Source organism: Eurytemora carolleeae, unplaced genomic scaffold, assembly GCF_000591075.1.
Source record: "Eurytemora carolleeae unplaced genomic scaffold, Eaff_2.0 scaffold1495, whole genome shotgun sequence".
NCBI lineage: Eukaryota > Metazoa > Arthropoda > Copepoda > Calanoida > Temoridae > Eurytemora > Eurytemora carolleeae.
The window spans coordinates 9,696-33,881 of NW_019397397.1; the positions used below are offsets into that span (position 1 = coordinate 9,696).

Sequence of the window (24,186 nt, forward strand, 5' to 3'; positions counted from 1 at the left end):
CATAAAAGTTCATAAGATAATCATATTTCATTGATCTTTGATTTTATTCCTTACTAGCTGAAGGGCCCGGCGTTGCCCCTGGAAAAAAAATTTGAAAAAATGAAAAAAAAAGTTGAAATAAAATTCGATTTTTTTAGTCTATAACACCCCCGGCCACGACGCATGAGTGTCCACAAAAAATGTCAGCCCATTCGGTCCAGCCTTTTGGCCGGCTATACGCAATATATAAATGAAAGTCTTGTTTTATTACATAGATCAAATTTGTATTTGCGTATAATGGTTGTTAATCTGGAGAAAACAAAATCAAACCTATTTTTAGTTTAGTGTTTATATTTCTGTTAACTGTTTATCCATAGCTTTGGTAACCACACTTGGTTCAACATTGTATAGAACTTTAATAAAAGAAGTTTTATTGATTGTTGTTTACTTGGCATTTTTTGCGATTTCGCGATTAAACTGAGGCTGGTGGTCGTTAGAGGAGTCGATACGGAGGCCCGTCCCGGGTTCAGTACCAAGTCTACCCCGGAGCAAACACGTCCTCGAGTCAGCCTCTTAACCAAAAACTAAACTAAATCTCTTCTAAAAAAACTTTAAAACCTATAGAACATTTACCTAGTTAATTCTCTGTGCTTAAAGTGGGTCCCAGAGGCTGGAACTGAGTAAAGATGAAGGTTTGGCGCGGTTCAACCCTTCTCCTGTTCCTGTTCCCAGTATGCGGGCTTGGAACTGAACTATGCCAAGATAAGGTTCCAAAGTTTAAGGAGAGTATACCTGAAGTAACCACTATACAGGCTGGCCAGATTGCTTATCTAACATGTCAAATATTCTGCGTTAACAACAGGTATTTTTAAATTATAGAAACCTGGTGAAATAGTCATAACTTTTTACAACAAAATTGAATTTTCATTCATTCACAATATACGTTTTTCCAAATTTGTTTGTCGGTAGGGATGCAATGTAGAAAATAAAGTTCAGATAATTTTTTAAAGATCGACACGCCAATTTTATCAATGTTCACCTTATGGAATGCGAATTTGTAACATATGATCATGAGAACACAGTAAATAATTCTTTGTTAAGAAATAATTTTAAAAAGTGCCAAATTTTTCCCTGAATCAAAATAAAGGAATCGCGTGTTTGTCACAAATTCGAATTTTCTAATCCCTATACTTTGTAACCTGATGGTGTAAACTTTCGTTATTTCAAACTTAAATAGTTTAGTTCAACAAAATCAGAGTTGCGACTAAGGGTTGCGACTTTGGGTTGTGAAGATATTGGGATTGAAAATCAGAGTTTGTGGCTAAGACTCAATTCATTTGGTTTTAATTTGAAACGATAATGCTTCTTAAATTTGCGTTTTCTGAGATAATTTCACGTATATATCCCATTAAGAATGAAAAAGTAGGTTAAATAGGTTATTAAGATAAGACGTGAATGTGATGCATTTTTTAATATTTGAATATTGAAGTTATCCAGATTGATATTGATTGGAAAATGCACTCAGTACTATTTCTACAGCTAGACCACATGACCAGGTCCTGTAGAATTTGGTAGATCTACGAATAATCTACTTTTTTATATTTAAATTTACTATAAACATACTAAAATGTGTCCTCTGGGCCCTATCCCAAGTAGGGGTTCCAATCGTAGTTGCGTTAAGATGGAATTGTGCGGAATTGTGCGCAGAACAACGAAGTTTTATTCTATTCATCTATTTTTTATAAACGCCACTAAAAAACGTCATTCCCAATATCTGATTGAAGAATAACACAGATTGAGCAGAATGTAAGTACAAACAAATATTCTACTATACTTTATACCACATTCAAAGGTTAATTTTACTAAATACACTCTAAAGATGTCTAGATAAAAATTTATCAATTATTTCTTAATGTCATGAATTTATGTAAGTTTGAATATAATAATAAACAACCTTAGAAGTCTTAAACTTAAAGTTATGTGATTAAATCGTCGCATTTCAAATCTCTATTTTAGTCTAACGATATTCCAACAATTTCTTTTCTATTTCACATAAAACTTTAAGATGTATTACAATATGGATTTTATGCTTTCGGAAAATGACCATTCTAGACTTTTATGCAAATCTGTAGAAATAATAAGGGAATATTAAAATCTTTTCTTTTCTCCAAAACTTATTGATTTTTAAAACCAATAACTGAAGGAAAACATCATTTTTTTCAAAACAGAAAAATCGTGACATCAAATCATGATCATATTAATAATGATTGTATAAATCATGATCGTATAAATCATGATAGTATAAATCATGATCGTATAAATCATGACCATATAAATCATGGTCGTATAAATCATGATCGTATAAATCATGATTGTATAAATCATGATCCTTTAAATCATGATCGAATAAATCATGACCGTATAAATCATGATTGTATAAATCATGATCGTATAAATCATGATCGTATAAATCAAGATCGTATAAATCATGACCGTATAAATCATGATCGTATAAATCATGACCGTATAAATCATGATCGTATAAATCATGATCGTATAAATCATGATCGTATAAATCATGATTGTATAAATCATGATCGTATAAATCATGATTGTATAAATCATGACCGTATAAATCATGATTGTATAAATCATGATCGTATAAATCATGATCGTATAAATCATGACCGTATACATCATGATTGTATAAATCATGACCGTATAAATCATGATCGTATAAATAATGATTGTATAAATCATGATCGTACAAATCATGATCGGTATACAGGAATCTGTCGAGGGGGTGCTAACATAAAGTTCTTGAAAATCCAGTTTGGAGCTCACGTCCCTGTAAATTATTTTGTTTTTCACTTCTCAAGCACGGGCAGCCGTAGTACATTTGAATTTCCGAGCCGAGGCATCCTTTCCGGTCCCAGTTTGTGCTGTACCCAGCTCTATGGACAGGAATAGCCGGTGCAACAAGGTTGACGCGGTCAGACATTATGCTTAACATACTTTTACTAAGGGGTAGTGGTGCGTGCAAGCCCTTAATACTCCCCTCCCCCCTTGTATTCGCCCTGTCTTTTATACTATAAAGCATATAATCAAATTACCCATCCTGCAAAGATGGCAATTCCAAATCCAAAACAGTACCTGCCCTGAAACCTTTATCTGATCCAAGGTTATAATGCAAGGAAAGTTATTTTAGAGATGTACGCATTTTTTGTACTACAGTGTTCTGTCTTTGGGCGGAAAAGTTAAACACAAGACGGATGCCACAGCCTGACATGGAATCAATTTTCATATGAAACTATATGAAACTATTACATGAATTTTCAAAATTATCAGAATTTAATGCTTTTATCCTCCTCGGATACCAGACGAACACTGATGCATCTATTCTTGTTTGCAAATTTCGCCCAGAGAGAACTGGTTTCAATATGTACGCAGAGTATACGCAATCGAAATTAACTTTCCTTGCATTAGTACCTTGATCTGATCAAAACTATGTAATTCATACTTGATTAGAGAAAGCTTTTCAGGGTATAACGGTTGTGACTCAGACTTTGCCATTTTTCCAGTGGTCACTCAAAACAGTCTCTTTAACTTAAAAAAAAATTTTAATAAATATTTAATTGATTACAGAAAAATGCACGTGCAAGGGACCGGGAGGGGAAGGGGGGGAGGGTGGACTGCAGGGTTCAGTACCCAACGTTCATGTATTTGTATATGAATTGTAATGATAGTTAACAAAATGTAATTAATGATAAAAAAAATGACTAATGATACAACCTGATTATTAATGATATGCTAAGATATGATAATTAATGTTACAAATAACAAATAACCTTTGAAGCAAATAATAAATGCTAAAAAATATTATGACCTCAGGCTCCCTCCCCCTGACAATTAATTAAAAATTGAAATTTAACATTTTCAATTTTTTAGGGCGCGCAATTGTTTGCTGGGGACAGATAGGGGGATTATTAGGGATATTTTACATCTAACAAAAAGTTAGATATAACTAATATTACATTCCTGACCAATTAGTGTGTTCTCTACCAGTGTACAGCTATGCTATCTTTTCATTGTTGTTTTTACCGGACTCAAACATGAAAACTGCAATTCAAAATTTAGTTTCATGACAGGTTCATATTGACAGGTTTTCAGATTTGCGAAATGGATTGTCCACCTTTTTAAAAATACACAAACTATCAAAATCATAACTGAGCCTAATTTGGCACTTAAAGGGACCCTAATGCACCTAGTTCCAAGTAAATATCTGAAGGGAATGTATACGTAGTTCCAAGTAACTATATAAAGGGACTGTACACGTAGTTCCAAGTAACTATATAAAGGGACTGTACACGTAGTTCCAAGTAACTATCTAAAGGAACTGTACACGTAGTTCCAAGTAACTATCTAAAAGGACTGTACATGTAGTTCCAAGTAACTATCTAAAGGGACTGTACATTTAGTTCCAAGTAACTATCTAAAGGGACTGAACATGTAGTTCCAAGTAACTATCTAAAGGGACTGAACATGTAGTTCCAAGTAACTATCTAAAGGGACTGAACATGTAGTTCCAAGTAACTATCTAAAGGGACTATACATGTAGTTCCAAGTAACTATCTAAAGGGACTGTACATGTAGTTCCAAGTAACTATCTAAAGGAACTGTACACGTAGTTCCACTCTATCTAAAGATAGAGTGGCATGTCAAGTTCAACCTTTGTCTGATCAATGAAATATAAATCCATTTTTGTTTGTTTTTCTAAAAACGGTTTTTTTGAGGTTTCTGTAAAAATGACCTGAAAAATAGGGAAATTATCAAAATTCCTTAGTATGAAGGATTGTTTTCAAAACATGTCGTTTCTTACGTCAATCCTGTAATATTCTACACTTTAGAAAGATTAATTTATCAACGTTTCTTTTCTTCCTCCTCTATATGAATAATGAATACATGAGCATATACCTGAATCTTCCAAACTAATTTATTCATTTTCATCTTCTTAACATATTCTTCTTTAAAACATTATGGTCGACTTAATGGCATTGTGGTTAGGCCAGCATAGAAGTCGTATAGAATAGATAAAAATAAATAATTTAGAAAAATTCATGATGGTTTTTTTGTTTAACCCTATTCCCGTTGGGGGGGGGGGGGGGGGGTTCAATTTGACCCACCCCTGTAGTTTTTTTTACATAACTCAAAAAGTATTGGTCTGAGGCTGTTGAAATTTTCTGACTTTTCTTACATACCCAAAGCCCTCCCTTTAGGCCTAAAACCGGGCTTTAATACTAACTGCCTGAGTCCTCAGGCATACTGCCTGAATGACTGCTTTTGCCTGTAACAAACTAAATCTTTGTTTTGACCCACTTTCACTTATCAGATTTTGATAAAATTTAGCTTTTTGGAAAGCCTATGACATAAGAAAACGGATTGCACAAGTTTTGTGAAAAAAAATTGCAAATTTTTTGCAAACAACCTGTCAAAGGAAATTTGCATATTTTTAGTTTTTCTTGATTAAAAATCAGGTTATTTAAAATTTTGCAAAAATTTTTGCATATTTAAAATGGCATGGTCAAGGGCTTTTCAAAAATGTATAATTTGTCATTTTTTTGGCAAATTTTTTTTGCAAACATTTTTACTATAAAACTGGATTTTGCGATAAAAAATTCAATTTTCGCAAATTTGCAAATTTTTTTGCAGATTCTAAAAGTAAGTCTTGACTTTTAGATCTTAGTTTCTGAATCTTGACTTTTAGATCTTAGTTTCTTTATCTTGACTTTTAGATCTTAGTTTCTTAATCTTGACTTTTAGATCTCAGTTTCTTAATCTTGACCCCTCCCAGCGTATCCTGGTTTTTAAGTACCCCAGCAGGGATAAGGTTAATATGCAAAATGTAATTAAAATGAGTGCTTATGAAAAATTAAGAAAGGTATACTGCGAACTAAATCTTTAATTATAATGTCCGGGTCAGATTTGGCCAAGGTAAGAAAAGTAATTTTAGAGGTGAACGCGTTTTTTTGTACTGCAGTGTACTGTCTTTGGCCGGAAAAGTAAACACAAGATGGATGTCACAGCCTGACAAAGAATCTATTTTCACAAAAATAATCTATGAAATATTCTGGTCATAGGAAACTATTATGTGAAATTTTAAGATTATCAAAATTAAATACTTTTAACCTCCTCGGATACTAAACGAACACTAATGCATCTATTATTGTTTACAAAGTCCGTCGAGAGAGAACTGGTTTCAATATGTACGCGCGCAGAGTATACGTGACCGCAATTAACTTTCCTTGCATTAGTACCTTGGATTTGGCCATGTACCCATGACATATATTCGAATAAAAGGGAATATATGGTTGTTATTTCAAGTGAGACTCGACTTATGAAGTTGCTTGCCCAATTAAAAACATTGTCTGATCAAGGAGGAATAATATATCCTTATTTGCAGATTTATTCAGGGTATTGTCGTTAATCGGACATGCCATCAATAGGTCCCATTAATAAAAGACAAGATTTTTGTCAAACTTATCTATAAGAATAGATCATTTTTTGAACCCATCTATTTTCCTTTTAATACAATGATTTTAGTGTTAATTAGATTTCTGAATCAAATTTATCCCTTTCACATTTTCATTTAATATCAAACAAAAAAAGATTTTTTTTGGTGGGGTGCATAGGAAATCAATCTATAATCCTTTTGATCTAAAGGCAATCTAATCTAAAAGAATCTGATCTAAGTGGACTTAGATCTAAAAAAAATTTTAGACCAAATTCCAATTCTTTCGGGAAAATTGTGGAATTTGATCTAAAATTTGGATTTTATATATTTTGAGTCAAAAATGTCATTTAAATATGTTTATTTTTGAAAACAAATATTTTAGATCCAATTCTACATATTACAGATAAAATTCCCAAATTTTGTGCAGAAATTAGATTGGAAGTACAAAATTCTGTATTTAAAAATAGTAGAATTAGGTCTAAAAAATGTATAATCTGATCTAGAATATGAAGAATTCGATCTAAAAAATGTATAATTTGATCTAAAATATGAAGATCCTAAACCCATGAACCCAACTCTTTCACCATTAAGGTGTCAACCTTGCACATTTCTTAACATTTAAATCTAATATTTTTAATCAAGTGTACATTATTTAGATCAAAGTAAACACTTTTTAGATCAAATTCCATATTTTAAGCAAATAAAGTTAAGGATTTGAAGCATAATTGTTATCTGAAATATATATTTTTTGAAAAAAAAAATTTTAGATCACATTCAACATGTTTTAGATCCAATTACACATATCTTAGATCAAAATCACAACTTTGACAGAAGAAATTTTATAAAAATCTTCACTTAACAAATATATAAAAATGAACAGGGAGCTCAAATTGGAAGAAAAATATTTTAGATCAGATTCCACATTTTTTAGATCAAATTCCAAAAATTTTCAGAATAATGCGGACTTAGATCTAAAAAAATATTTCAGATTAATTTCCACGTTTTTTAGATTAAATTCTCATTAGATCAGATTACTCTCAGATGAAATTCCATTTAGATCAAAAGGTTCAAAAATTAGTTTCCCGAACAGGATAAAGATATATTTTTTTCTCACTATTTCATATTTTCGAAATAGAGTTTGAAACGCTTCCTGTCTTCTCCTTGACTCTTTTTCTTCTAAATTTTTTCCTTTGAATTTTCAATTTTCTGAAAGAGACATATAAACCCTGAAAGAATATCCAAGGGATGAATTCAAGAATAAAGTTTCACTTTATTTTCTTTCCGAATAAATAACAATTTTCATATGTACCCCCCATCATCTAATATGTACTTTTGAAAGAAATACATTCTTGGTGAATTTTTTAGGAAAACTTCTAATTAAATTTGATCTCCTAGATTAATTCAATTAACCAACACACATGGTGGACTGACAAGAATTTCCTTTAAATGTTTAGTTAGTAAAAATTTCAAGATATTATTATTATTATAAAGATTTAAATTTGTTTAAGTACATTTTTAAAACTACTGCTTTCCAAAAGAAAAGAGAAAAATATGCAAAATTATGCACAAATAGACGACATTGTTCATTACTCATTACATAACATATTTATCATTTCAGTTATTACGTAATCATCGAATCCTTCAACATATAAATTATTCTTTCTTTAAAACCGTCAATGGTTTCAGTTCCAATTTTTTTTAAATTCTTTAAGGTCACATAAATATGTAAAATCAAATAAAGTTTGAGTGAAAAAAATATGAACAGACGATAATGTGTAAAAACTAAAGATTTGTTACTGGTGAAAAAACGAAAAGTTTAAAAATTCGCCGTTTAACAACTGCAAAATTATTATAATATATATTTAAATGCTGCTAATTAATAATTTTGCTTAGATACAATGATATAATTGTGCGCCAAATTCTTTTATTTTATTCCTAAAAGATTTAATACCATCATATTATTATATCCCTTCTTTATCTTTTAGTTTATTCCTTTGTAAATCCTGAAAAGTCATATTTTTTTCCAGAAAAATATCTTTAATTACATTTCATTTAACAAAATAACTAGAAATGAACTAGAAAAAAATTACTGGTTTGAATTTTAAACCTCGTTTCTCCTTTAGCTCTGATTTTTTGTGGAAAAGTCTAAAATAAAACTAATTAATTTGCAGAATAGAAGTACAAAAATAGTCTTATTCTCCTCAATATGTATTTAGAAAATGAGTTGTGATAAAAGCAAAGTCCATTTCCATTTGTTAAGAATTTTCCTATAAATATATCTTTGTAACTTGATGGTGTTGATATTTGTTATAACAAACTTAGACATTTTTATACAGTTCAACCCAAAAATTCGGAGTCATCGAAAAAATCTATAAAATGTCTTTATATTTAGTTTTTATTGAATAATAAAAAGGTATACAAAATCAGGTCCCAAAGATTTAAGGATTAGAAAGATAATAGATTTAGGGAAGTGTTAAGTTTTATTTAATAAAATCGACGCGTTTAATAAAAACCTTCAACTTTTAAAGTTTGAAATTTGAAATTTGAAACACATTCATTATTCAATAGCTTTTACACGGGGAGCAGTACATTTGAATTTCCGAGTCAGATCAATCTTTCCGGTCCCAGTTTGGACTGTATCGCCCGGACATTGGGGAAATAAAGCAGACACTCAATAAAACAGACATCCTACAACAAGGTTGAATTTACTTTTACTGAAGGGTCAGAGGTGCGTGTTTAGAATTAAAATGTAAAATGTACTTTTTTTTGCTAAAATTACAAAAATAAAAAAAACCATTGAGTTTTACAATTTTATTTGAAAACAATACTTTAAGCTGTATCGAAGAAAATATATTTGTTTTTGTCCCAAACTATAGGAAAATGAAGCTGTTTCAGCTCAAATTACGTGCAATACAATTTTATTATATACAGATATATCTTATTTACACATTATTAAACCTAGAATGTTATATAAAAGGATTTTCTTACTTTCAGAATGGTTTCTAAATTTTTTCAGACCAGAAGTCTTAAACATTGGTATATAAACTTCTGGATTTGATAAATATCAAAACAAAACAAAAACAGAATTATTCGCCACAAAATCTTTTTTTTCTAAATTAATATTACTTCTGTTAAAGTTTGAAATATTAAATGTTTATACCATCTGGTTACAAACCGATAGATACAATGCACAAAGGCCACTGTAATTTAAAGGCCTCAAGCTCTCAAGCAAAAATCTTTGAGAATTTTGCCGATTCCATTTTTAAAACCATAGATAACAACAAGTGCTTTATTGATCTAAAAGGAGTTGAGTCTTTGCCAAAACTCTGATAATCTAATCGCTATATCTTAACAACCCAATGTCGTAGACCTTAGATATTTCAAACTATTGATTTGGTTAGATTGAATGATCTAAGTTTGAAATATCAAATGTTTAAATCTTCAGGTTGCAAAGATATTTGCATTACAAAATTCTAGTCTGTGGCAAAGACTCAATTCCTTTACATGTAAAGGGCTACAGAAAAGCATAAGTGAGTTAGAGCGGTAAAATCAAAGCCCAAGGCATATCGACACCTCAAAGTCGACCCTGTCTAAAAATCAATGAGACTTTTAAGTGCATGGGCTGAATCTATGTGAGGCATCTCATACTTTTTAGGATTAAAGAATCGTTCAATAAAATACTAACACTGTTTTTAACAGTGTTAAAATTAAAGTCTATAGTTTTTAACCCCAGACAGACATACTTTAGCAAAATAGAGAAAGTTAAGACAGAATATTTTAGAATATTTAACAAATGTCTTTCTTTTAAACTTTTAAACTTTAACTATTCCAGCTAAATTAGTTTAATTAATCAGTATTTTGAGATTTTAGTTGGGACTCTATCGGCGGTTCAGCGACGCGGTTCAAATTCTTTAAATTTGACCTCACGTTGCAGAGATATTTGGATTAGAAAATTATAATAGGAGGATGTTTATTTGCAGAAATGTTAACCAATCAGCAATTGAAGCATGCACAATACTAAACATTTATTAGATATACAGTTGTAATTGAAGCATGCACAATACTAAACATTTATTAGATATACAGTTGTAATTGAAGCATGCACAATACTAAAAATTTATTAGATATACAGTTGTAATTAAAGCATGCACAATACTAAACATTTATTAGATATACAGTTGTAATTGAAGCATGCACAATACTAAACATTTATTAGATATACAGTTGTAATTGAAGCATGCACAATACTGAACATTTATTAGATATACAGTTGTAATTAAAGCATGCACAATACTAAACATTTATTAGATATACAGTTGTAATTGAAGCATGCACAATACTAAACATTTATTAGATATACAGTTGTAATTGAAGCATGCACAATACTAAACATTTATTAGATATACAGTTGTAATTGAAGCATGCACAATACTAAACATTTATTAGATATACAGTTGAATTGAGTTTAATAAGTTTAATATGCTAAAACTTTTATTTTTTAGAAATATTTTTAGAAAATATTTTAAATTCTGTTGAAAAATAGACACTACTTGAAAAGTTTAAGCTGGTTTACCCTCTTGTTATATTCGAAATAGAGGTTTATTTAAAGATTTTAATAGGCATTTAGGATACTTTTATAAATATTAGCTTTTAACGATAGTCTAGAATATGATAAAAAAATTCGATGCAACAACTCAAACGTCAAATATTCCGAGATACGGTTCTACAATTTATTATACTTTATAAAAACATTGAGAAAGATAAATAATATACGATCGATGAAAAATAAATAATAGTCAACGGTAGAAGGATGCTTAGGATATTCCTCCACCTCACATCGAAAGGGTTGGTCTCCAACTGCTTTCCTCCGGGAAACTTCACCATTCCCTCCTTGGATTTAAGCCTAGCTTTCCCGGCCTGTCGGGCCGATACCCCTAGCGCAATGCCCTCCAAGATAACGGACGGCGTCGCTTGGGTTAAAAATAACTTGGCTTTTTCCCGAATTTTCAAGTAAACAACAAAACCGTTATTATTCTATATCCGTACAACGGGGAAAAACCCCTAGATAACTATGATCGCAGCGATCTTAAGATCCCTTGGATCGCTGATCGTAAAAGATCAACAAAATCACAACATCATTACAATAGATCTGATTGTCGCCACTTTTAACGTTCTTAAATTTTTGCGGATTTTTTCTGTTTTATTTTGTTCATTTTCAAACTAAATAAGTATCTATATTTTTTCAACTTGATTTTCCTGGGGTCGTGGAAATTGCCAAAAATAAATAATCTCAAGCGGTCAAGCCATTTAGACGATAATTGTAAACAGACAGACAAGCAAAAATGTCGGGAGCACAGTTTCCGTAAAGCCTTGTTAATGGTTCATATTAAAGTTTAAATGTAAACTCCCTCTCTTCACCTCAAACCCAAAATTTACCAAGTAAGTTCAACCATTATTCTAACTTCAACTTCAACCTGAATACTTTAGAAATTGAAAGAGATTTTTCATTTATTCTTTAGAATATAAGTAGTTACTTGTATCTAATAAAGGAATTGAGTATTTGCAACAAGCTCTATTTCCTAATTCTTATATTTTTGCATTGCTTAGATTAAAAATCTAAGCTTGAAATTTTGAAAGGTTGAAAAGAATTAAGGATTGAACATTTGAGTTTGTGGCAAATTCTTAATTCCTTTCTTTGATTCTACCATGCAGCAAGTTACGAACAAGTTTTTCAAAATTTGAAAGTGGAAAATTCAGTTCTAGAAAAGAATTATCGATCAGATATTTGAGATTGTATTATATTTTTGGTTATATTGGCTATTAAATGACTTGTAAATTGTTGAATAGAGCGGTTACAATATTTTACAGTAGTCTTCATAAAGTTTTAAAAATACTATATAGAGACATGAATTATATTGGCATATGTGAGATGCTTTTCATGTTTCACAATTTATTTTTTTTCGTTTGGCCACTTTTTTATTTGATAGAAGATATAAGACCAACACGAAAAATAAATGAATGAATTGTTTTTGGCAGAACCACTTGAAAATGTTAACCCTATCATGGTTAGGGGGGGGTTCCATCCCCCCCCTCTGTGCTTTATTCTGAATGACTTAAAAATGGCTTACATTAGAACGCTAAAACTTTTTCACTTTTTTAACATGATCGTTGCAACAATTTTGCTGAATTTTTTTTTGATGCATAGGGTAGGGTGGAGTTTGGTCAAACAGCGGGTGGTGTTTAAAAAAATCAAAATGCTTAATAACTTTTTTATTAATTAAGACTTTTAAAAAAATTTAAAAAGACTTTTTTATTTGTCTTTCTAAACAAATTTAATTTACATCATATACATTTTTTAGATGCACATATTCATAAATATTAGATTTTTTTAGAAAAACTACTATGAAAAAGGACCGGGCAAAACGTTTTTAATGTTTTCTATAATGTCTTAATTTTAACATTGGAGTATTATCAGAGACCCCCATTAAAGTCTCGTGGGATAACTTCAGATTTTAATCGGAGGCCCCAATATTTTCATCGGAGACCCTTGCACGGATTGTCTTCGGAGATCAGAAACAATATGACCGGAAAGTATGAAAATCTAACTAGTGTGCTCAACTAGGATGTATACTTTACATTGTGGTATAAACTCAAATTTGCTAATCCCTATATTTTTGCAACCAGATCGTGTAAACCGATGGTATTTTAAACTTAGACTTTGATCTAACAGAATTCATAGTTTGAAATATTAAAGGTCTACGACATAGCAGGCCGAATTTAAAGAATTTAAGCCGAGGCTTAAATATGGTTGGTTCCACTTAAAATTGTATTAAATCTTTTAAGATTTAAGCTGGCACTCAATTAAAACCGGTTTTTGGGGAATTTCAGACGGTACTCGGCTTAAATTCATTAAAAATTCGGACTCGGGTTGCTAAGACATAGCGGGGAAACAGTTAGAGTTTGTGGCAAAAACTCATTTCCATTTAGCCAGTTACATAAAGGTAACTGACAAAACTTATTCTTTGGATTCTCCATTTTTAGAATAAATATGTTGAAAAAGAAATTGAGTTTTTGTCTTAAACTCTGATTCTTTCATTTTAATATCGTTGCAAGTTAATGTCGTAGACCTTTAATATTTCAGACTATGAATGCTATTAGATCAAATAGTGTAAGTTTGAAATATCAAAGGTTCAAATCATAAAGTTGCAAAGATATAGGTTTTACAAAAACTGAATTTGTGGCAAAGACTCAATTCCATTAACAGAAAGAAACTTATTTACAAGAATACAATTTTGATATCAGATTTTTGTGGAGCAATAAAGTCCTGAATGTTCTAAAACTGTGCAATCCCATTTATAAACAGTGAACTAAGTTTGAATAACTGATCAATGCCCAATATTCATTTACTATAATTCTAATTAAAGAGAACTCAATGGTAGAGTTCAATGGAATTGTTTACTTGTCTAAAAGGAACAATTGATGTAAGCTGCAGGAGAGGGTTGGTGGAGTTTGATGAAACCCCAAATATTTTGTGAGCCAATGTTGTTATAAATATGAATCTAATTTGCTTGTCTGGGTGTCTATTTGTCCGTTTTTATACCATGAACGTCAAAACGGCTAAACAGATCGGACCAAAACTTTGTATGGGACCATACATGGATGCCCAAAATCAGAACTTTTTTGTTATTGTGTTATATTGCAGAAAGGGAAGATCCACGATTAAAAGTTAAAATAGAATATGGGTACCCTTAAAGCTTAGTTTTATAAATTAAGTTGTATTAATTTATTTTTCATTAAATTCGAGCTTTTACCTGAAAATGGATAGTTTAACTACTTTATAACATATCAATTTATTTAGATAAACTTAGTTTGGGTTTGCAGATATCGTGTTAAACGATATTTATTACATTATGTCTATTTTGAAATTTTGAAATTTTTCCATTATATATAGATTTTTTATCAGCGGGTTTTAGTGTTTCATTAAATGCATTTATAAAATTGTTTTATCATTTCCGGTTCTTCTTTTCTAAAAACAAAAATGCAATATGACAAGGATAAACATTTCTAAAGGCTTAAAGGAAGATAGGAAAAAATGACATCAACACAATGTATCAGCAAAGTTTTATACCGAGAAATCTAATAGCAAAATAGATTAGCTTCATCTGTAATATTGGCATATATGTTATATATGTTAGCAACAAATGAAAACTAATAAATGTTTTTTAATCCTTTCAATAACGGTAGGATAAAATCATTAAACGGTTGATGTCTATTTTGCAACCAACCGCTCGTATTTTAATAAATAACTTAATTAGATATAACAAAATTTCAGTTTATTCATTAAAACTTAAATTTTGGACAAAAAAAGGCACAATTTAATTTAAGTGAAGCTATGCCAGGAAAAATAACGAAATATTTAGTTTCTTTATAAACGGGTTTTTCGAAAATTCTTAAATAATTTTACTCAAAATTAAGACAATGTCCATCCCTAGTCTCTGGGTTTAAGTTGATTAAAACATCAGGCTCACAAACAAACATAAACACTTTAGAAATATAATGTTTTCAGTTGCCTCTGCATCAAATCTTTATGGTTGGTGTAAAATTAAAGTTAATAGTGTGCTAGGCGTAAAAATATTAATTAAATTACCTTGAAATAAGAACCATCAATCATGCTCGAACAAATATCATAATAACAAGAACAAAGTTGAATCCAATGCATCTCCTGCATCTTGGCTTTGAAGTTTGAACATTTATAGAGCCTAATGAAACAATAGAATTTAATCTGAAAATCAGGCCAAAATGCAGTAATGCAAACTGTTTATGCAGATTTGCACACTTGAATTCGAGCCAGAAAGAAAGGGATAACATCTCAACCATTATTGTTTTTTGTTTTTAAGATTTATTTTGAAATTCTTTTTTTTTACCCATTTGAATCAAGAATACCTGTATAGGGTCAAAACAAACCTTATCATAATTTAAGACAAGAGTAATTACAAGTAAAAAAATTGAAAAGTCTTTTTTTTTGCTCGAAAAACATGTTTTTTTATGTGTGAGTATTCTGTTCACAATCTCAATATAGAATTCAGATGAAAGCAAAGGACGGAGAGGGATTGATCTACAAATCACTGTCTCATCTCATTTCTTTGAAACTATCTTAGAATATTTTCTTTCCAGACACTTTTATGAAGGACAACATAGACTCAAACTTTTTTCATAAAACTTTTTTCTATCTTATAGAGTGAACTCAGTTTATTTATTTTTCTTTCGACAATTTCTGTTACCATTTCTTGAAAAAAAAACACTTCATTTCTATGTGAACAAACTGTTTCGCGGAAGTTGTTCCCAGGGGGACGGAAACAACATGGGGGTGTGTCTGTACCAAAAGAGTGTGTGTAAAGCTTACTGTACTGAAAGTTGTTAATTGTTTGCTTAAAAATAGATTTAATATACATGTAGTATATTATTTATATATTTAAGTCAACACTATAAGCCAAATTTTCATGCAACTAATATAATTTGATTAAAGTTTACAATAAATAAAGTCGTTATGCAAGCTTAATTATAATTGACAACATTGTTCTGCAATTTCCTTGTTTGTAATCATGTTGTGTGTCTGTACCAAGAGAGTGTGTATAAGGTTTACCGTACTGGTCTACAAAGCAGTGCGGCTGGCTTTCTCATGCCAGACCAGCCCCATTTTCATTCTCTTTGTTCCTATTCCCTGGTTGTTCCCAGTAATTGAATACTGATGATCGTTTTCAAGTAAAACAAAACAAAACAAAACAAAACAAAACAAAACAAAACAAAACAAAACAAAACAAAACAAAACTGTTCCTGATTCTGATCATTTTTAAAAAATTCGAAACCAATATTTGTTGAGACACTCTACTCAATTGAATTGTATGTTGTGTTCTGATTCAGCGGACACTCATTTTCTGCTTCAGTTGTTAGTTTTCAGTTTTATTGCCTAACCAGGAATGCTATGACCTGACAAGATAATCAGGCTTGAAGGTGAAGGCAGGGTGTAGGTGAGGGGCCTCAGGGGAGGATGGGTTAGGCAATTATTTCAAATTTATTCTGGGATTTAAGTTTTGTGTCCAAATCCTAGTTTCGCCCTAAAAATGAATCCAACAACATTTCCCCACTAAGAAATGAAATCTAAATGCTTTTGTGACAAATAGGTGAGGTAAAAAAATGTACGATTGAAAATTTTTATACGTTTTAATATTTAATATTTACAATATTAATATATGCGTGGGCACTAGTCTTGTTAAGATATTGAGTTCAAAATTTAAAAATTGCTTTTTGACTAAATTAAATTCCTTAAAAATAGTAAATTTATTAAATATAATTAAAAACGTTGCCCGATAAAGAATGAAGTAGAAAGCTATATTTAAAAAATATAGCTTCATTTGTTGTTACTCTGTTATAGTTACTATGGCACATTTCTTGCATGTAAGAAACGATGGAGAAATTATCGGAAATAAACACTTTTTAAATGAATCCATGTTTAGATCTGTGTCCTGGGTGCGAGGGACTGATGGACATATTCTAGCAGTAGATAATGAAGTTTTTATTCAGGTAAACATTCAAAACGGTATCTAATAGGCATAGATTTGGTTTCGGTTTGAAATATTTGGTTTTATTTTACTCTGAAAGAAAAGATAAGATTTAACGATTTTTCACTTTTCGTTTCACTTTTAGTTTTTAGTTTTTGCTTTGATAATACATCTTATGCCAGGGTATAGAACATTTATAAAGTATAGTTCTAGCAAACATATATTTTAAATATGATAAAACCACTCAAATTCTTGTGGAAGACCTATTTATATAAAAAATCTGTAACGTTATAGCTTTTCATTTTTCAATTGCTTGGTCTTATTGCGTTTATTATCTGTATCTGTCTACACTCAGCATCTAAGACAAAAAAAAATATATCATTTTCCTCTGCAAGCGAGGAAGCGACGGTTTTTATTTCTTATATTTTTGTAAACAGGTTCTATAGATCTTTGATGATCTTATATCTTTTATATCCTTTGAAAGTCATATCCTGTAGGGATATATTTAATTAAGGAATCGAACAGTGTTCACATTATAGAATTCATCGATATTATATTATATTATTATATTATATTATAGAATTCATCGATATTATATTATATTATTATATTATATTATAGAATTCATCGATAGTGTTCACATTAAATACGACATCAAGTGCTCAAGATTACCAAAATCCACACAGATTCCGATCTCATAAGCTAAATTTTTTTTAGTGAATCTCATCTCCCAAAGACCCCAAAAGAGAATCTGCGAAAATTTGAAGCCGTTTTTATGGATTTAACGAATCGCTTTAAAACAGTGGTTATCGAGTTTAGAAGATATAGATCAGTGATTTATTAAGACTTAGATCAAAATATCGTCAGAAATTGACAAATCACAAATGTACAACATTAAATGGAATACTATTCAATTCTAAAAACAAACATATTGTTTATCTGAAGTGTACTGTCGTCTTCATAAAACGAAATAATTTTTTTAACAATAATCATTGCAGCTCAAAAAATTGAATTTAAAACGAACCCGCTAAAAAAGTGTTAACAATATACTTTAGAATTAAAACTATTGGGTCTTATCTTAAAATAGAATATTTAGGGGTATTGAATATTTTTTCAGAACTCTAAGGTTTTACAGAAACTTTTATGATTAATCTTATAAAAAAAGTGTAATAGCTTATTTTGATAAATCGGACTAATCGATCGCATTGCATTAACCCTATTCCCGCTGGGGGGGGGGGGTCAATTTGACCCCCCCCTGTAGTTTTTTTTACATAACTCAAAAAGTATTGGTCTGAGGCTGTTGAAATTTTCTGACTTTTCTTACATACCCATAGCCCTCCCTTTAGGCCTAAAACAGGGCTTTAATACTAACTGCCTGAGTCCTCAGGGACACTGCCTGAATGACTGCTTTTTCCTGTAACAAACTAAATCTTTGTTTTGACCCACTTTCACTTGTCAGATTTTGATAAAATTTAGCTTTTTGGAAAGCCTTTTACAAAAGGAAACAAATTGCACAAGTTTTGCGAAAAAAAAATTGCAAATTTTTTGCAAACAACCTGTCAAAGGAAATTTGGACATTTTTAGTTTTTCTTGATTAAAAATCATGTTATTAAAAATTTTGCAAAAACTTTTGCATATTTGAAATGGCATGGTTAAGGGCTTTTCAAAAATGTATAATTTTTCATTTTTTTGACAAATTTTTTTTTGCACACATTTTTACTATATAACAGGATTTTGCGATAAAAAATTCAATTTTTGCAAATTTGCAATTTTTTTTGCAGATTCTAAAAGTAGAGCACAAGAGCTTTCTAATGATGTATCATTTGTCATATTTGGACATCAAACATGGGATTTAGAGGGGGGGGGTCAAATTGACCCCCCCCCCCAGCGTATCCTGGTTTTCAAGTACCCCAGCAGAGATAGGGTTAAGCTTTGCATGAAAACATTCTGTTTTGAAAATAAAATGCTAAACAAATAGATTTTTTTGTTGATTTATCACCACAAACAAATTAAAGTAAATTACACGTAATATTGAAATCTTTTATCTCCTTCAACCCTATAAAGGCTGAGGGGTTTGAATCTATAGCCTGACGCCCCCCCCCTTCCCTAGAAAAAGGCCTTGTTCATAGCCCAATTTTTCAAGGCCAACTCATTGAAGAAAAAAAATTAAACCAAAAACTTTAATATTTTGGGTGCCAGGAAGGGTTGAAAAAATATTTTTTTTTTTTTTAAACAGATATTAAAGCGTGACACATTTTTATAAATCCATTTTTTAATGGCTTTTCAAAACTTTTTTTTACACAGACCGGACTTTTTTATCGCCCTGTAGGCTGTACTATACTATCTGCAATAAGAAAAAATGTTTTTTAACAAAAAACAATTTAAATTTTGCCTCTTTAGGTTTAATTAAATAGCAATAGAGAAAAATAAGAATGATGTATATCGCATAAAGGAATTGAGTCTTTGCCACAAAATCTAATTTTCAACTACTTATAACTTTCCAACCTGGTGACACTTAAATAATTTGATCTATCAGAATTCGTCGTTTAAAATATCTACGACATTGGGTCACAAAGAGATTAGAAAATCAGAGTTTGTTTGCAAAGACTTAACTTTTTCTTACCCTCCTTTTCTAGTTCACAATGATATCTGTATACAGAGCGTCCCATATCATATTGGATTATCTCCAAGCTATAACGTCGAAATAAGCACATTTTCATTTCAGCCCTTTAAATATTTTTTAATAAGATGTGGGACACCCTGTATATGCTTTATATATTTTTAATAAGATGTGGGACACCCTGTATATGCTTTAAGTAGATTTGATAAAAAGTGGTATAATTGGTAATCACTTTAAATACAGTGTACGGCGAAAAATAGTCGCTTTTGATAGCTACTAATCTTACTTCTATCTGGTACCTCTAATAGGAGAAAATTGTTAAATACGACTAATGCTGAAGAACGTAGCGACCATACAAAGGAATTGAGTCCTTGCCACAAATTCTGTTTTTCTAATCCCTATATCTTTTGAACCCAATGTCGTAAATCTTTAATTTTTCAAACTTATATTATTTGACCTAACAGAAGTCATAGTTTGAAATGTCAAATGTCTGCAACATTGGATTGCAAAGATATAGGAATTAGAAAATCAGAGTTTGTGACAAAGATTCAATTCCTTTGGAAAGTTGCAACATTCAACTCAGATCGTAAAAAAATCATTCAGATATTACAACCAATAATTAACGATATTTTTTCAACGCATTCGTATATAGTTGATATTTCATAATTTCATAATTTCATAATTTCATAATTTCATAATTTCATAATTTCATAATTTCATGATTTCATAATTCATAATTTTATAATTTTATAATTTCATAATTTCATAATTTCATAATATCATAATTCATAATTCATAATTTTATAATTTCATAATTTCATAATTTCATAATTTCATAATTTCATAATTTCACAATTTCATAATTTCATAATTTCATAATTTCATAATTTTACACTCCCTTTCAGGACCAGAGATTCCAGTCTTTAACCAGAGATAACCAATGGACGCTCATGGTAGGTTTTTTATTTGTAGTCTTGTCTTCATAATACACGTTAAAAAAGATAGTAAATACATGCCCTATATTATATCAAACTATTAGTAATTTTGTTCGAAGTTACGATAATTAAGTAAATAATTTGTGACTGTTTTATCATACTTTTGAACACAATTATTGAAGTTTCGAAATGTAAACTAGTTTTATATTTTCCCATTGTTGTTTCATCTAAAAATATGCTTTTCCTTATTCCATATTTATTTCTGTTTTGACAAATTTTAACTTTAAAATAAACCCCTCAGATATATTTTTAGTCAAAGAAAAACAAAATGGAAATATTTTTGCATAAATATTTTCATTTTATATATTGAGAAATATTTGTCTCTCTGTTGATTCGAGATTTTCTTTTAGCTTTCTATTTCTAGAAAATGTTTCAATTCTTCCACGCCATTTATTTTACAGCTCATAATTTAAATTCTTTTTTCAATTCATCTTTCAACGAAACAGCTGTATTATACATAATAAAACTTTTCATTGAATTTGCATAAATGTTTTTTGTTAACATCAGACAAATTTTTTAAAGTACAAAACTTTCAACGCATTCTGTACTGTGTACAATCTTTCATGCCAATAAATATAAATTAATAATTTTTTTAATAAAATTGATCTTTAAATTGCATGACAAACATAATTTAGATTTATAGCTATTTTTTGCAATTATAAGCAAACAAAAGGTTAATAAAGGAAAAAGCTGTGAAGTAGAAACATTTGGGATTTCGTGTTGATAATGTTGCCCAATTTTTTAAAGTCGCTTATTGCTTTAATGATTGATAAAAAATGCATATGCATTTTATATTCGAACTTTCACTTTTAACCAATAAACGTGGTGTGTACGTTTCTACTACTGTCCGGGCATACCTAGCTATTATTAGATACGCTTGGGCGTGATTCATTCTATTTAAGAAAATAAAGGAATTGAGTCTTTGCCACAAACTCTGATTTTCCAATCATTACATCTTTACAACCCAATTTTGTGGACCGTAGATATTTCAAACGATCAAGTTGCGAAGATATAGGGATTAGAAAATCCGAGTTTGTAGTACAGACTCAAATCCCTAGCAGTAAAAAGAATCTCGTTGCACATGTTTTTTCTTAGAACTTTCTAATGGAAAAATAAAGTTCAATGAAAGAAACTAATAAAGATTGATTAGCAAAAGTATGAGGTTTGCAAAAGTTCCATGAATTTCACAAATGTACAAGCATGCACAAGTGCAAAAAGAAATTAATTATATGCGCTGATTTAAAACATAAGTTTAGCGTTCAGTCTATACTCTAAATATCTGAATAAAACCCAGCAAAAGTTTTTTATTTGCTCTATGTAAACTGGTTTTTATCTTTTTTTGTGTTTCATTTTCGAAGTATGTTTCAAAAAATCTCTGATTGAAAATAAATTATGTTTAACTGCATGCATTCATTTTTTGAAAACCTTATATTTCGTGAAAATCCGGAAAATAAAAACATGAACATTTTCAATTTCATATTTCATGTCACATCTTTTTCAACAAAAAACATGTTTTCTGAAGACGCGGACTTAAAATAATGCTCTGATCTTTCCGAGGCCATTTGCACATTTAATGAAGAAATCTTTTTTTGCTATATACCAAACGTCAATAAATATATGTGTAGACAACCATAATTGTCAGATAAATGATTTAACCTGTGCTCTACCAGAATCATAAATTACAGAATAAAAAAAAACAGTCCAGGTAGAGAGCTAAAATATAAAAACAAATGAATAAAGTCTTATTTTACCAATAATCTAAATGTACAATTTCTATTTTGAGATTTTATATACATATATGTATACATATATATATATATATATATAGAATTTTCATCATAGCCCAATTTTTCAAGGCCAACTCATTGAAGAAAAAAAATTAAACCAAAAACTTTAATATTTTGGGTGCCAGGAAGGGTTGAAAAAATATTTTTTTTTTTTTTAAACAGATATTAAAGCGTGACACATTTTTATAAATCCATTTTTTAATGGCTTTTCAAAACTTTTTTTTACACAGACCGGACTTTTTTATCGCCCTGTAGGCTGTACTATACTATCTGCAATAAGAAAAAATGTTTTTTAACAAAAAACAATTTAAATTTTGCCTCTTTAGGTTTAATTAAATAGCAATAGAGAAAANATTTTTATATCAGTTTTATATAAATATTGATATGTCTATTAAGGTTATACAACGCTAATAAATCAAGTGATTTTTATTTTGTTAAAAGTAAACTTTTTGAAAATAATACCATAAAATTATTTAAACCTCCCAAAATAATCTAAGTATTTAACCTTATCCTTACTGGGGTATTTGATAACCATAATATGTGGGGGGGGGGGGTCAATTTGACCCTTTCATCCCCTCTAAATCCCATGTTTGATGTCCAAATAAAAAAAACTGATACATCATTGGAAAGCTCTTATGCAATACTTTAAGAATCGGCTAAAAAAATTTCAAAAATGCTAAATTTTAATTTTTTTTTGCAAAATCCAGTTACCTACTAAAAATATTTGCAAAAAAATGTCCAAAAAAAGATAAGATATCCTTTTTTAAATGCCCTTGACCATGCCATTGCAAATATGCAAAACATTTTGCAAAATTTTAAATAACCTGATTTGTAATTAAGAAAAATTAAAAATGCGCAATTTTTTTTTGTATTCAAAAAATTTTCAGAAATTTCTTTGCAAAACTTGTGCAATTCGTTTTCATGCGTCACAGACTTTCCAAAAAGTTAAAAATTATCAAAATCTGACAACTGAAAGTGGGTCAAAACAAAGATTTAGTTTGTTACAGGAAAAAGAAGTCATTCAGGCAATGTGCCTGAATACTTAGGAAGTTAGTATAAATTCCCGGTTTGAGACCGAAAGGGAGGGTATTTAGGAAAGTAAAAAAAATTCAACAGCCTCAGACCGAAACTTTTTGGGTTCACTAAAAAAACTGCCTGGGGGGGTCAAATTGACCCCCCCCCCCAGGCAGGAATATGGTTAAAATTCTTATTCACTTTGAAGAATTTAATTTAAATCCTGAAAGAGGAATCACTGGCATTTCGTCTTTAAGTTGCGAGAAAAATGTAAGGAACACATTAATAGTCTCGTTTAAGAATGTTATCTAAATATAAACAGTTGCCATCTCTGTTGGGATGTCTGTTTAAATGGTCGTCTTAAACTCATGGACCACTTAACCAATTTGCCTCAAAATTGAATTGGAGAACTAGGTAAAACCACCCTATCGTACAAAATTGACTTTTAACAAAAAAATAGTTTTCCGGTAAAGCTGGTTTCCCAAGCTAGTGTTTCTATATATTCCTAATAGCTTGGGAACCTAGCTCTGCTTGGAGTTTACCCTATAAAAGTCAACTCACTCAACTTAGAACATTCCTTGTGTCTATCAACTTCCCAAATCAAAATTTGAGGCAAATCGGTCAAAATTATCATGAGTTATTATGGTAAATGAAAAATAAACATGGATATCTTAATGTTTCAGGCTTAATTTCCATGATATGCTAACTTGCTAAGCCATTT

General features: G+C 30.1%; 1 protein-coding gene across 1 annotated transcript; it reads left to right on the forward strand.

Moving 5' to 3' along the window:
• Positions 1–523: 523 nt before the first annotated feature.
• Positions 524–20,678, forward strand: LOC111714078 (uncharacterized). Its single transcript, XM_023489112.1, has 3 exons — positions 524–841; positions 17,005–17,071; positions 20,575–20,678. Exons 1-3 carry the CDS (start codon positions 666–668, stop codon positions 20,653–20,655), a joined length of 324 nt encoding a protein of 107 aa, XP_023344880.1. The 5' UTR covers positions 524–665; the 3' UTR covers positions 20,656–20,678.
• The last annotated feature ends 3,508 nt before the right edge of the window (positions 20,679–24,186 follow it).